The sequence below is a fragment of the Eucalyptus grandis genome, chromosome 5 (genome assembly GCF_016545825.1).
Source record: "Eucalyptus grandis isolate ANBG69807.140 chromosome 5, ASM1654582v1, whole genome shotgun sequence".
NCBI lineage: Eukaryota > Viridiplantae > Streptophyta > Magnoliopsida > Myrtales > Myrtaceae > Eucalyptus > Eucalyptus grandis.
In genome coordinates this window covers 21,424,532-21,441,250 of record NC_052616.1, presented here as the reverse complement: position 1 = coordinate 21,441,250, position 16,719 = coordinate 21,424,532, and the positions used below count along the sequence as shown (strand labels likewise).

Sequence of the window (16,719 nt, the reverse complement as noted above, 5' to 3'; positions counted from 1 at the left end):
TCTATCACGCACTGCCTCAAATAACTAGAGCATCTTCCTTATATACTTATCCATGCCTTCATAACCGTTGGCACCTTCCAAAAGAGTTCTTCCAATCTACCCGTTGGACAAAATCAATTAGGGAGATCTTGAGTTACTTAAGGAATGTGACGATAGCCTACCAATCCTGCTCGCCCATATAATCGGGATCTAGGTTTCCATAAGTATAACTTTCCAAGTATGCTTCGCCAATTAACGGATCCAAAATATTCGAATTAATTTCAAGACAAATAATAGATTCTGAGATACTATATCCAGCCGAGAGATCTTCTTTAGTCGATAGAATCAAATCCTCAAGGAAATACTCAATTCTGGATAAGTCTTCTTTGACGGTCTAGAAACTGTCAATGAGGGTAGACTTTGAATCTTGAGTCTGATGGTTCGGTGGTCTTCAAACTTTGATGAAAGAGTCTATAAGTCTTCAGACTAGACTGATGGAAATGTTTTGTCAGCTTCAAAACACGCGTTTTGTCAGCTTCAAAACACGCAAGGAGGTTTTTTCAACAATCTCCCCATTTTTTATGGTAACAAAACTTTTCTCCAGATTTGGATATTTTTAACCTGCAAGACAATACTCAAGCAAACATGGATATCTAAAGATAGTAATAAATCTGCATCCACAGGAAATAAGTTAATCTTGTTAAAAACAACTATCTTTGCCATGAATACCAACAGCGCTTAAGATACTGCAAACATTAAAAGATCCAAATCCAAACCAGTCACAACCATAACCAAACAAAAGTAAAGTCAAACAAAAATAAAAAATTCATATCAAACAAAAGTTAAATCTCAAATCTACAACATCTCCCCCCTTTTTGTCATCATTAAAAAGGTAGAGATGAAAAAAGAATGGAATTAGGATTGCTTTGGAACGCGAACAAGCTGGAAATCTCCCATCGACTGGACAATCCCTTCTAGCATTTTCAAATCCTCTTTCAGTTGAGCCACTTCTTCACCCTTGGCATTTGCCTGAACTTGAAAAGCAAGGGCATGAATTTGATCATGCAAAGAAACTAAAGAGGCTTGACCAGCATTATGCAAGTTCTGAACTTCGCATCCCAAGGCATAAATTTGGCCTCGCATCTCCATAAGAATATCAAGTAGTCTTCAAAAGTCTGCTGAGTTATTAGTCTGAGTGCTTGCTTCTGCATGTTCGGTTTGAGGAGTATTTGTAGATGATGGCATTTTAGTATGGGCACCCAGATTTGGAGATGAAGCCTCATGACCTTCCTCAGGGAATTGAGAAGCATACACATCTTCTGGATCTACAAGTGAACGGCTAACATCTTCACTAGTAAAAGCGATTGAAGAGGTACCTCTTTTCTAAATAGCTCCCCCTGTTTCATTGCCTTTAGGCGGTGAGAAGTACTCTTCATGCTTTGTTTCTTCTTGTTCACCTCTGCCCTCTTCTTCTTCTGCAGTCCTTTCTTCCTCTGCTTCTTTTCTCATTGATTCTCTCTCTTTACTTCTTTGCTCGGACTCTTCTCTGTCTTGATCCTCTATCTCCTTTGTCTCTGGAATAGAACGATGTAAGCTTTTTAATGCAAGAGCGGAAATGGTGATATCTTCCTCATCTTCTTCATCCTCCAAGATGAGTGCTATTCTTTTCTTGGATAGAGCAGTCAATGGCTCTTTCCCTTTCCGTTTTGCAGCCATAGAAACTTGGGGAGTCTTGACAGGAGTTTTCTCCTTAAATCACTCCAAAGCCTTGTTCAGCTCTTTCAGACACATTTTAGAAACCATCTTCAGTCCCACTATCATTTGATCACAGGTATGAACACACAAAATCTTGGGAGGCTGAATATTCAAGTGTCTGAATAACTTTGCAACAAGCCCTGAGTAAGGAAGTTGGCCCTTGTCTTTCACCATCGATCTATACATGTGAAACATGATAGTGTGAGGTAAAGAGAACTTTTTGCCAGCATTGATAGTATACATCAGCTTTGCTTATGAGTTGAAGATGTCAATCTTCGAAGTCGATTTGGGTCTAAGGCAATTGATCACGATCTTGTTAAGCAAAATATTTGAGGCATTCATCCTTAAGTATGAAATTCGTCCTTCTACCATTCCATCTCGAACAAGCTCTACCGTCAGACGACCAATAGACACACTAATTGATTGGAATCCCCTCTTTCTACTCCAATCACATCAGCCAATGTGTCCATATCAACGATATAGTCCTGGTCTCGAACACTAAAAGAAAATCTATTCGCATCTAAGAGACTTAGATTAGAATAGAAGTACGCAGTAAGTTCTAGATGAGCCACCGTTGTTTCAGAGCAAAATTGTTCAAGTTGAAGTAGAGTGAATATATCTCGCAGCTTTACATTCATAGAATCAAGAAAATCAAAGTCCACACTTCTTGGGTTGATCACCCCTAGCTTTAGCAACTTAGAGTAAAGTCGCTTGTGTTCCTCCGAGCGAAACAAATCTGCCCTTTTGATTCGAATATTTGCCGCAATACCCATTCTAGGCTTAAAATGAGTGTACATTTTGTCATTATCATTCCCACCAGGCTGACTAAGACCTCCAACACGTGGATTGCTTGGAATATTCGCAAATGTTCTTTCTGCGGACCCTGCATGAGCAACTCCCAATCGTTCAATTGTTCGCAAGAAGTGGGTTTCATTTCGATACCCTTTCTCTTTAAAAAATTCATCAATATAGTTCAAGGGAGTACCTCCCTTCTTCAAGGCAAAGTAGAGCTTAAATGTAAAAGCAGGCTTTTGAGTTCTTACAGGTTCTGCATCTTCAATGATCTCTTTCTCCGCTTGATGATGAATATCCTGAGGTCTAGATTAAGCAGATTGACGCGGTTGAGAATGTTGTGGGCTCTGCTGTTGTCTTGGAGATTCTTTTTCCTCGGTAAGATCAAAATGCGTAGGACCCTCATGCATGTGTTGTGGTCCCCTATTTGCGATCCTTGAAGACTTTCTTTGGGAAGCCATTCTCACAGTCTTTGAGAGATTCCAAACTTGATTCGCGAGAAAGATGAGAACTTTGAAGATTAAACTAGAGAGTAAAAGTAAGAAAGTGATGTTATGTGCTTTTAGGGTTTGTGAAGAAGACGATCTGTATATAAGGCAGTCGAAACGAGGTATATGGAACGATGTAAAAGTAAAAATAGATTAATAGATTAATAGGTAAAAATAGGCAGTCGAAAATGCATTTTCAAAAATAACTGCCTTTTTGAAAAATAGATAACCGTCATTTCAAAAGATAACTTCTTTTCGAAAAGGAATGATTTCAATAATTACATGAACTGGGGAAGATAACATCAATCAATTACAAACTAATATATGAATGTACCTTTTCGAGATTTTATACGTGAGATAAATTTCTAAAACAAAAATAACTTACAGTCGTGATTCTTGATCTTCTGAGTCTGAGAATCTTTAGACTTTTATCCTTGAGTGTGAACTTCTTCAGACTTTAAGATATTGAGTCTGGAACGAATAAGCTCGAATTTAGAACATGGGGTTGATCCATGTTTCCTTCCACAGAATCGACACATGCCATTCAAGTTGGGTGTCGGCTTTCCAATTACACCATTTTAGTTGGGAGGGATGGGATACTTTCCTCCCATCATTAGCCTCTTCCCAAACCGATTATTATCTCTGTTGGGCACAAACCGTAACCCAGATGCGGTTGCCCGCTCATTCAAATTCCTCTCAATCAACTGGGCTCTCTCATACAATTCGTCATAGTCCTTGAGATTCAGCGGCACCAGTGAGTCCTTAATCTCCGATTTCAAGCCATCTCTGAACCTTCTCACTCTATCCATCAGGTCCTCGATCAATCTCGATGTGTACTTCAACAGCTCTGCGAACTTCGCCTCATACTAATCTACAGTCATTTAGTTCTGGCGGAGGCACTAGAATTTAGTCATCTTTTGTTCTCGAGCACAGTCCAAGAAATATTTCCTATAAAACACTTCGACAAAGGGATCCCACCTCGAGACCATACCATCGAGAAACACTCTTCCTTCAGTGGCCTCCCACCACGTACTTTCGTTACCCTACAGCCGATATATGGTCGGGGTCACTTTGTCCTCCTCTAAGCACATCAATAGTGCAAAAGTCTTTTCCAACTCTCAAACCCAAAGGGTTGTAGCCTTGAGGTCACATGCTCCAGTAAAATTTGGTGGCTTTAGTCTTAAAAGCTGCTCCACCAGCTTGTGCATAGGCCGCTCACCATTCCCATTTCTAGGTGAGACTTCAGTAGATGTAGCAGGGCAGCAGCAACAGCATTGGTAGCAGTAGTGGCTGCAGTGGCAGCAGCAGTAGCAGCTTGATTCTGCTTGTTGCTGAACCACGTTCCCCAAGGTCTCTAGGGCTTATAGGATCCTGTTAACCCTAGGATCAACTAGTGCCCTCTGTCTGGCACCCTCCTACACTGGTGCTCTCCTTCTAGCACTAGCCCGTCTCAGTGCCTTTCCTCTAGCACCAGCTTGAGTCGGTGCCCTTCCCCCGACACCTGTCAAAGCTGTTGTGGCCCTTCTCTGAGGGGCCCTCTCTTTAGGATCGCTCATCTCGCAGGGTCCTTATAGAAACCTGCTTTCTAACTCCAACAGGGAATTAGAAATCTGAGCAACCCACACAAAACAATCAATCAATCACAAGCATAAGCATAAGGAAAATGTTTTTCCTAGCTAACTATCCAAAAACTCATCACACCTTATCACTCTAGACCTTGACCAGGCTCTGATAACACTTAAATAGGAATGTCACACCCCAAACCCCAAGCGCACGAACATCCCTCAACGATCGATTAAAAATGCAACGTCCCAGGATGTGTCGCCGACCCATTCTTTTTATCTTTCAATTAAACGCATGCAGAAGCGAATCAAATAAACACCCAGTGAATCAACAAAATGAGGATAGTAAAACACAACAAACGATTTCCAAAAGCTGCACCTTTATTTATCTACTTGTTAACCCAAGGAATTTAACATTTACATGTCTGCAACAAAATACAACTCCTACATGACCTATGAGCAAAAAGGGTCAAAAACGTCAGGGTTAACTCTAGCTTCACGAACGGTAAGGCCAGCCAAAAAGTGTCGCATCTCGCTCCCATCACAACCGCACTTAGCAAATCTCCACACTACGGCCTTGAAATTAGTTAACAACAATGGGGTGAGACAAAATCTCACCGAGTCAATTTCCTAAGCTTCGATTAGGACGCAAATTTGCCTTAGAGGCAGCCTAATCATGCAACGGCATACAATCTTACCTCGCCTTGGCACACCCCTACATATTAGTACGTCACATATGCCATTGTAAATATAATAATCATTATTAATAATCAAAACACATAACTCTCATGCACTAAGCATCCATACGGGTCTCAATTATAAGGTTAAACCTGTTTTGGCATGTCTCATACCATGCCTAACAGTTTTACCTCAATACATCACAATCATTCACATGTGTTCTGATTATTACGACCCCTCGGGCCACGGCCAACACACGAGTTGGCAATCTTCCAGCATGATCGGGCATCGTCCCACCTCATCAAGCACGGCATCATCTAGAACCTCCGCCTAGACGGCATTCTATATAGGAGCATCGGTCCGGTCTTAACCGCGACTCGGCATTCGAACCCCCGCCTTGCATTCGATAAAAATCGGGCATCGTCCCCAAACTCTCCTTGGGTGACAGGTTCATTTAAATGACTACACAAGCACACCAACAATCAAACCAATTATTATTGACATTAATTAACCAAGAACAAAAGAGTTCGTTTTTAAATAATCACTTTGGCAATTTTTCACATTTAAAAATCTTAGTAAAATATTCGCACGTGGTCACGTATTTGAAATCAACCCATCAAACTTTGTACACTTCTATTTTAAACCCCCATTATTTTATTTAGCATGTAAAATTTGGCGTCCAAACCCGACACCTCATATTTTTCTATCTTCTTGCCTATAAAACCCTTTTTGAAAATAATAAATAAAATTTACAATTGGACAATCAATAACATAACATCACATGTGCAAACAACCGAAATTAAGCACAATCTCATCCAGAAAAACGAGCATAAAATTATACTTAATGGCTAATCCGTCATTAATTACACTAATCGCGATTAATTAAGCTAATCATAATTAATTAGGCTAGTTATGATTAATTAAACTAAACTCAATTAATTAGCCTAACTATAATTAATTAAAAATTAATCAAAATTAACTTAAATAACTACGATTAATTAATTAATGATTAAATAAATAAAGTACGATTAATTAAATAAATCGCAATTAATTAACCTAAACTAAATTAATTAATCTAACAATTATTAATTAATCTAATCGTAATTACTTAAACTAATTGCAATATAAATTAATCTAAACAATCCTTAATCACAATTAAGGCTAAACTAAAATTAATTAATAATTGCCATTAATATCAAACTAATCTACCCCTACATATAATTAACACCCCAATCCACGATTAAGAGGTGACCTCCCGGTTTTCCAGCAACGGCGAGCTTGCAGCCACGGTGGCGCAATGGCATCAAGAACGTGATGCTCGCGACTCAAATGGAGGCTCGATGGCGACTGCGGTGGCTCTTGAAGCTCATGGCCAAAGGGGAGGGGGAGGCTCAATTTGGGCGGTGGCGGTGCTGGCTCGAAGCAACGGTGGCACAAATGGCCAAGCGAACGATGGCAAGAGGCGATGACTGTGGCTTAGGGACGGCGGCGGCGACTTACGGCGACGAGTGGCGGCAATTTGAGAGCTTGGTGGTGGAGATGGTGGTTCGGCAGTGAGGACGGTGAATGGCATGGCTCCAAGCGGTGGATGGAGGTGGTGTGGTGATGAGTTGGGGGCGTGGGCGGCAGTGTGGTGGTGGGTGAAGTGGTAGCAAGGGAAAGGAAGAAGAAGAAGAAGAAGAAGAAGAAGAAGAAGAAGAAGAAGAAGAAGAAGAAGGGGAGGTTCGGCCGAGAGGGGGAAGGAAAGGAAGAGAGAGAGAGAGAGAGAAGAAAAGACAAAAGAAGGGGGCTGCAGGAGGTGGCATGAGGGGGAAAGGGGAGAAAAGAAAGAGAGAGAGGGGGGGAAGGGGGATGGATGGCAGAAGGGGGAGGAAACGTGAGGGAGAGGAGAAAGAGGAGAGAGAGAAGAAGAAGACAAAAGAAAGGGGATGTTACACCAAACATACGTAAGGCTTTAGCTAGTACCCTAAAGTGTATACCATGATTTTTATGTCTATCAATAACTACATGCATTGCACAATGGATGTGAAGAAGTAAACCATTATCTTGGCAATAATGAGCCAAGCTAGTATTTGTAGTGAATCCCCCTGTTAAGTATTCATGCATTACGATAGGAACTTCTAATTCTCTGGCAAATACAACCCTTTTGATCATTTCTTCGCATGTACCTACAGTAGCATTCAAGTAATGCCCTTTGATTTCACCTATTCAGCTTGTGATTAAAAAATTGCTTCGGTACAAAATAAGAAATGGTCTCTCCAATGCATAAATGGTTGTGAGTTCACGTTCTCATCATCTTTCATAAAATCAAGTCCACCATGGAGGCATTCATAAACTACTCTGCCGTAGTTTTTAGCAGATAACCCCAATTTAGGTTTAATAGTACATCCCAATAGGGGATGCCCGTACTTTTTCAATTTATCTCTCTCAACTTGGATGCCATGAGGTGGGCCTTGGAAAGTTTTCATATAGGAATGAGGGATTCATAGATCCTCTAGATGTAGAGCGCGCAGGGCTTTGAACCCAAATACATTACCTATAATGGAAGTAAACATATTAGTTACAACCTTCTTCAAAAAGGTCTAAAGGGTAAGCTACTTAACATATATATTGATCTTCTTCTCCAGCAATAGACTCAATGTGGTAGCATCTTTCTTTATAACAATGAAGGTTGCTAAGCCCATTGGTCCACACAGTTGTCATGTACCGGTAGAAGATTCAACGACTATTGCAACCCTGCTTCCTCAGGAGGAACTCCAGGTTGAGGAGTTACTCAGAATGCTGCCAAGATATCAGTATCTTTAGTTTCATAGTCAGAAGTATAATAAGTCAGTTTATAATCTTTAACACTAGCTTTAAATCCAACGCTTGCTTTAGTCTCTATTTGTGGTGACGTATGTCCCTTCCTACAACTCATGAATTAAACATTCTCACAACAACAAGGTCTATTTGACAAAATATTGGAGTTAATGAAAGCTTTCATAGAAATCTTTCACAAAATCATCAACAAATATTATCAACTAATCATAATGGTTCTTTACTATACCATGGTATTTGATTTGCCAAATACATCATATACTCTTTCATATGTATGGCGCAACCCAATTCTTGTTTTTGAAATTTAGAGTCCCTTACTCTCTTCTTTTTTAAAAAAAAAAATCAAAATATCATATTGAAATAATAAGAAATTTACTCTTGACAGCGATATATGTTGTATATATAAATACTAGATATGAAAATATAAGGAATTTATATCCATGAAAAATGAAAGGGTATACGTATAAAAAAAAAAAAAGAATAGACTAGGCATATAAGGCTCTGCTAAAAAAAAAAAAAATAAGGCCAAATGAGATCAAAATAATGAATTGTAAATAGAGTTCAAGTTCGAATTCCATAGATAATATGGAATTTGTTGTTATAATGATAGACAAATCAAATTAAGGACTTTCTCAAGCTCAAGATTTTTATTCATCCACTTGATCTTGATATTTTGAAAATAGGTTGGTTGAACTTGAGAATTCACTCGATGAAATTGAATAAGTAGACAAAATAGAATTGAATTCGGTAGGATGGTACCAATTAAATCGAGTGCTAATTACCATTTCTTGTTGAATTAACCAATCAACTTACTATCGAACTTTTTTTTTTTGGATTCAACAATTTTTGCAAAAAAATTCAATATATTTCACCTTTATTATTATGAGACTCAATCCTACTACTTCGGGTCTTGGAGTTTCCACATTTGAAAAAAAGAAAAAAGAAAAAAAAAGCTTAGGATGTATCACTCAAATCATTGGTTCAATACTAGATGTAGCCTTTCCCACAGGCAAGATGCTTAATATTTATAATGCTCTGGTAGCTCAAGATCGAGATACTATTGGTCAAGAAATTAATGTGACTTGTGAGGTACGACAAGTATGAGGAAATAATCGAGTCAGAGCTATAGCTATGAGTGCTACAGATGGTCTGATGAGAGGAATGGAAGTGATTGACACATGAGCTTCTCTAAGTGTTCCAATCGACGGAGCAACTCCTAGCTGAATTTTCAACATCCTTGGAGAACCTGTTGATGATTTAGGACCTGTAGATAATCGTACAACATCTCCTATTCAACAAGAATTAAAGTATTAGATCTTTTAGCCCTATATCAGGGTGGAGGAAAAATAGGACTATTTGGCGGGGCTGGAGTGGATAAAACAGTATTCATTATGGAATTGATCAACAACATTGCTAAAGCTCATGGGGTATCCATATTTGGAGGAGTAGGTGAACGTACTCGTAAAGGAAATGATCTTTTTCGTTCCTATTATTCTTTCTTAAAGAGGGGGGTTTAACCAAATCCAATTCTCGCTCGATATGTTCCTCAAAAAATCCAATTCGGGCGGATTCTTCCCCCAACTAACACAGAGATCTTGGCGGAATTGCCACATATGAACCTGAATCTTACAGGTCGTGCATAGAACTTACCTAACAAGTAGGCTGAACCTGAATCTTACAGCTCGTGCATCTTTACTTTTTGTAAATCCAAATATTCAAAACATTCGTATCACTCGAATGCAGATACATGAATTCACTCGTGCCTTTTTTGGTAATACTTCCGAAAGTAAAATGATATTTTAAATTTTAGGAGAAACACGTACTCTACAGGCCCAGCGGACAATATTAATAGTGCTTGGAGTTTGGATAGGATCTCCTGATTTTCAAAATTCAGTGGTTCAATTGTTCATGTCAACGAGAATACGTAACATTCTAGATGATTTTTAGCATTTGTTGAGTCGAACTGCAAGCAGAGGACCGATTCCACCATAATGTAAAAGAAGTTTGAAGTAACAATACAAATCCCAAAGATGCAGAGAAAACTAACCGGCTTTCTTCTCTCCTTTCTTGCAGGCACAGGAGGTCGAGCAAAATATTCAGCAGTCCATCCAGCATCAGCCGAGGAGTCTCATCACCCTCAAGAGTCGCAGAAGTCGGAGGACTCGGCCAAGGCTTAGCACAAGGCTTAGGCCACGGCATGGACCCTGAACGCTGACGATGACGTACACGAGGAACAGACAACTCTGCAATGGGCTCTTCAACGTCAACTCCAGCTTGCGGAAGCTCGTCATCAGGATCTCGATAACGAACTCCAATAATTCCAATCAGAATCAGAAGCAAAATGGACCCAATCGGACCGAATGTGAGATACATAATCAATAATGCCAGTAGCATCCCCGCCAAAGCCGCCTTAACGAAATTCATCTCTCGCTCTCGCACTTCCGCCGTAGCCGCCGTCCACCAATCTCTCACTCGCTCTCGCCCTTCCGCCGTAGCCGCCGTCCACCAATCCACCGCTCCCTCTCGCACTTTCTCTCACAGAGGCGCACAGGAGGTCTCTAAACATTAGATAAGAATACACATTACACATCACACTTTTCAATGTCGTTTATCATTTCTAACAATATATTTATTGTAGTTTATCATGACCAAGACCGTTTACCTACCGGTCTCTCCGTTTTGCTAACTTTTGGGATCTGTTGAAATTCATCATGGTTGTCCCGAAAATTTTGGCCTTTTAAGAGAAATGGTCCCGCATGCGGTCGGTGAACCGAAAGAGGTGATTTGAGCCCATCCTGTCACACTAATTTTGCCGTGAGGTAGTGACACGTGACAACGCGGAAGGTTCGTTGTGACTTTATCGGTCCAATCTGATAAAAGGTCGAATTCAAAAGTAATCACGAGCGGCTCTTTTTGAACTTACTTTTTACTTTTGATATTGCATATTGACTTTTCTTCTACCGTAGGAAGATATCTTTCAAATTATGCCTTATATAGACGTGTAAATACACATATAATTCTTTTCATTTTTTTATTTTTGACGAATTGATTATATTTGAATTTTCTTGGGACAGATAAAAAAATAAAAAACTGACTGTCAGCAGTACTAGTAGACGAAGATGATGCAAGAATGTCATTGGTTGTTCTAGTAAGTTATTCGATTCAAATGGACCCGTCCATATATAAATCGAGTTACTTTGTTTATTAGTATACTAGTTTACGTGAATGGACGGACTTAATAGGATATTGTTATTGTCATAAATGAAGGGTAAAACTCCAAACTAATACACCCGTCAACTGTCAGGTATTATTCAACTCAATAATTTGATGATAAAATTTAATGGAGGATAAATTTATCAATAGTATATCCATTTGGAATTTTTCGTAAAACATATAAACTTATAAACAAGACCTGTCAATGGCTCCACGAGATTTCAAACCAAGGAAAAGATAGATCGCTAGTGTCAACAACCAGGATACTGGGCGGACAAGTCGATCGATGTCCCTATAAATTAAAATAAAATGAGTTCACAATAGGTTGGCACGTGGACCTTGCTCAAGAAATAACTTCTTTTCTCACGAAAAGATATTGCTTTGTGATGAGCACTAACAATTGAGAAAGGTATTGATACATAAATTTTAGTGATCCAGTTATTTATTCATTGTATAGAAAATTATGGGTTAATTTTTACTTCTAAACAAAAATATTAGAATTAAATTGCATAGCATATAGTTTTAGGAGTATTTACTATATAGTTTTCATTAATTGCATTAGTATTGGACTGGTGGTGGATGGTTTTGAGCTTAAAATTCAATAAATTGAACCCAGGGGCAAAATTCAGCAGCAGTAGGGGAGAAGTGGTTGAAATTCACATGGAGAACGAGCCAAAATTGAGTTTGATTTAATCTAATTTCAACCCGTATGATTTAATTAATAATAGGTCTTATGTTAATATAGCCCATTACTTTAATAAGGCTTAAATTCAGCCTACAAATCAAGGTTAAACCTGGGTTTTGCATCATAGATAGAATATTATGCCTCACAAATTAGAGGACGGCAATTCTATTTTCAGAACACATAGAACACTAAATAGATGCACGTGAGGAATAGAAAGAGAGAGAGAGCACTCAGCCAGCCCTGGGCTGAGACCATGTCGCACAAAGCTCCGTCGCACGAGATTCCCCTCCGCTGGGGCCTCCTTACGCTGCCAGCCCAACGGCTGTATCAAGCATAGCCCATGTCGTGGACCAGCGTTGTCCTGCCGTGCCGAGACCCTCGTCGCGCCATGCCGTCCTTGCCACTTTTGTTGTTTGAGTCCCGACAACGCTACTTTTCTCCCGACCCTGACGATCGCACCTGTTGGCGCTACCCCTAGCCGAGACGTCCCTGCTGTTGTGTTGCCTCACTGTCCCGACAAGCCAAACTGCGATGATGCTGCTGCATTTCCAAACGAATCGAGCCTTGCCAGAGTCTTGCCGTGAGCCCTGCCACGAGCCGCCTCTTGCACCGCCGCAAAGTCCTGCCCTGCACTGCCTGAGCCAACGTATTGCCTCGCCATGCCGTGACAACCCAAGCCACTACTTGACTACCCGATATGTGGCACCGCAGTGACGAGCCGCCGCGTCTGCCAGCCACGACACTGCCAAAAGCCTTCTTTGAACTTGCTCTTTCACTTTTGATCTTTGATTTTTTAAACTTTGCATTCCGACACTATTCTTCCGTGAAACCTCCAAATTATTTCATACGTTTGAGTAGTTGACGGGCTATTACGTTCTCATATTCCCTTTTTTTCCCCTTGCTTTCCGATGCAATACTAAACGTAGTGGCCAAAAAGGACAACGCGGCAATGCCTGGAAAGCAACGAATGAGCGCGCGGAGGGAAGAATCCCAGAAGTGAAGAGGAAAAGGCCCGCTTGGAGAGCAGGGAATGGAGGAATGGTGACCATTCAAAGGCTAATGCCAAGTAGGCAACGACTCGCTGGTCAATGAGAGAAAATGACAGAAACCTAATCCGAAAGCAAAACAGGGATAAGGGGTCCCCTGCCGGTGAACCCGTGATTAAGATGAACCAAAATCGGACTTGGAAAAGTCTGGGGATTGAAACAAACAATAAGCAGTGAATTTAGTTACAAAATTCTGTTATCAAAATATATATCCATTTATATATCTGATAAACAATGAATTAATTACAAAATCAGAGTTTTAAAATCCACCAATCATGATATTTATACCTTTGCAAATTCAACTTTTTAAACCTTAACAATCACCATTTCTAACATATTCAATTGTGTCAACTCATGCCCAAATCTAATCATCAAAAGTTCCCCGCTAAGAACACTCTCATTTGACTTGTTCATATGAGATGAATGGAATGAGCAATCATTATTGAGTGATAGTATATATCTCTTATAAACGATTTGAATTCCCACTATATATTAGAAACTTAATAATCTCATATCTAATACATAATATAGGTACAATTTCCAACATGAGTTATTTCTTATTCTGTCAAAATGAATAGTATAATCGCTCAAAGTAAATAGTGAAATACTCTTTAATGTGAACAGTAAAATACAATCATACCAATTTAATCAATTATGATTCCAACATATTAATCAATTTCAAATCACAAATCAATAATTTATTTCATTAATCAATGTCGTGCTCCAACCACACATCCATGTCTTGTTCATTGAATGATTTCAAGCACACATCAATTTACAAACCACTGGTCAATACTTAATATAAAATTAATCAGTCATATCAGTAGTACATTCCACGCTCGCTTTCATACTCTCGTTCCCTCTCTCTTTCACGAAGGCTCGCTCTCCTTTTTTAGGTAGAAGTACAGCCCAAGTGCCATAACTTGGCACCGAGGGACACTTAAGTGCCATAACTTTAAAATGGTATATTTGAGTGCTAGTTTTGAAGTTAAATGGGACATTTAAGTGCCACTCCAGCGAAGATCCGGCCAAATGGCTTACGTGGCAACTTTCCGGCGAGCTTGGTCCAAACGGCGTCGTTTTGCAAAAACGATGCCGTTTTGTGTCTACGTGTAAATAATAATATAAAAATTAATTAAATCAAATTTAAAATATTCAAAAAAATTTAAAAATAAGAAAATTTAAAAAAATTTTAAAAATTAAGAAAATTTTAAAAATTTTTAAAAATTAAGAAAAATTAAAAAAATTTAGAAATTAAGAAAAAAATTTAAAAAAAAGGGGGAGGTCGAACGGGCGGCTCCCTCGCCGCCAAGCCTCCCCGCCGTCGCCGGGAAGGGCTGGCGACGGAGGGGGAGGTCGGCCGGGGTCGCGGCCCCGGCCGACCGACGGCGAGGGCAGCGAGCCCTCGCTGGATTGCGGCGAGGGCCGCTGTCACGCCCGATCATCGGGCATGCGTACATCCTTCAATCTTGGGCGATTTTATAATGCGATATCCCAGGACAATGTATCGCCGACCCTTTCATTTATTAAGCACATGCGGAAGCAGTTAAAATCTCCAGACAATAAAATGATGGGATAGAAAAGCAGGGCCATATTTTTCATAACGAAATTTATAACCAAACTTTTATACAAAACACAAACCAGAGCACTTCACAAATTTTTACTCTATCCCTATTCACATCAAAATAGAGATCTCAAAAGAAGATAGAATCTCAGTCCATCCGGGCCGTACTCAAGGCCCCTCTCGGTAATATCTTCTTCTTTCAAAAAGTCCGACTCCTTAAGTTTCACCTCCAAGATCTCCTTCCCAGACTCCTCCTCCTCAGCTCCTTATCGGGGTCCTGAAATGGTTTCCCCAAACTGGGATGAGACTACGTCTCAGCGAGTTCTACCCCACTAAGCCCAATTAGTAAACCATTATACTATCAGCTGCCTAAACACGCACAGGACAGAGGACTTATCTTGGCCTCAGATCCCACCTGCAAGTTAGTACAATCCATAACAGGCACCCAAGCAATCATATCACCGATCGAAGCATCGATCAAATCGATCTAGTCGATTATATGCCAAGAAGACCACTCACGGTCATTTCCATTCAGTCAATCAATTCACAACATCAAATCAAAGCAATAATCAATCGACCTAGTCGATTACATGTTAGATGGACCATTCTAGGTCAATACTCTTGGGCGTCAAGTTCGCCAAGGTGATTTATCCACTAGACAATTGCGTGTGTTCTTTAAGGCGCCGTTTTCGCCAGTGACATCCTTAGTCACCGAACCACGCATGCCTATAACCATGTACTTAATAGACAAGTGTATGCGTTCTTTAAGGCGCCGTTTCCGCCAGTGATAACCTTAATCACCAAACCATACATGCCTATAACAATGTACTCAATAGACAAGTGTATGCGTTCTTTAAGGCGCCGTTTTCGCCAGTGATAACCTTAATCACCGAACCATACATGCCTATAACAATGAGTACTAGACCGATACGTGCGTTCTTTAAGGCGCCGTTTTCGCTAGTGATATCCCAATCACCGAACCACGTAGGTCCACAATAATGTGTGTACTAGACCGATATGTGCATTCTTTAAGGCGCCGTTTTCGCCAGTGATGTCTCAATCACCGAACCACGTAGGTCTATACACCATGTCTGATCGGTTCAATCCCAGAGTACTTCCAATCCACTCTCATGATTCCATCCACTTTACAACTCATCAAAGCATTATAAATGCTAAACAAACATACTCGGCCATTTACCAATCAATCATTCAATCTCAATCAATTCCAAATCAATTTAGGGTAGATCCCTAAAACATCACAATTTATTTAATTCCATGCAACGTAGAGCTCAAATAAATAAACGAACTGCGCCACGACAATCAGCACGAGATTTCGGTCGTCGGCCATCAAAATCTTAATTTCCGAAAAATAATTAATTAATTTATTAATTTCGAAAATTAAATAATTAACATTAAAAATTCAATTTAGCTTAAAATAAAGCCCGATTAAATAAACGAACTTCACCACGGTCATCAGCATAATTTTCCGGTTCTAGACCATCTCAGTTGAATTTTCGGAAAATAAATAATTATATAATTTAATTCCGAAAATTAATATTTAAATACTAAAAAATCCACTTAGGCCCGAAAAGCATAATTGGAGACCACTAAGGGTCGGGAAAAAATCCGAGGCACTTCCAATAATTAGTAGACCACGTCTACTTGCTAATTGCGCAATCAATTTATTTAAATCGCATCACAATTGGCTAATAATTGCTAATTTATTCTAATCTAACAACCTAAACATAATTAATTAAATCTAAACCAACCTTAAGCATAATTAGCCAACTAATCCTGGATTAGTGGGATTACTCACCAAATCGCGCGCAAATCGGATCAATCCGACGGGGGCGACGCGAGGAACGATTCTTCCCAAAGCGACAAACGGATCCGGGGCCCGGAAACGGCCCAAAACAGCCCACGAACCGGCTGGAAACCCACTTGTGGGCTTGCTGGTTTGGCTGCGAAACAAGGGAAAACAGAGATGGTTAGGGGCGGAGAAGGGTCGGGAAGGCAAGCGGCGGTCCGGCAAGGCTGCACGGCGTCTCCGGCGGCTTGCTCGGCCACTCACGGTGGCTGGACGAGGCGGAACAGGGGCGGGAGACTCACGGGGGAGGCCTGAGCACGAGGAAACGAGGGA

At 40.2% G+C, this 16,719-nt stretch overlaps 1 protein-coding gene across 1 annotated transcript; it reads right to left on the bottom strand.

Annotated features, from left to right (window-relative positions):
* Window positions 1-7,608: 7,608 nt before the first annotated feature.
* Window positions 7,609-10,598, bottom strand: LOC120293192. Its single transcript, XM_039312149.1, has 2 exons — window positions 10,119-10,598; window positions 7,609-8,035 (listed from the first exon to the last, which is right to left on the bottom strand). The coding sequence occupies exons 1-2, from the start codon at window positions 10,493-10,495 to the stop codon at window positions 7,999-8,001; spliced, it is 414 nt and encodes a 137-aa protein (XP_039168083.1). The 5' UTR covers window positions 10,496-10,598; the 3' UTR covers window positions 7,609-7,998.
* Window positions 10,599-16,719: the final 6,121 nt, after the last annotated feature.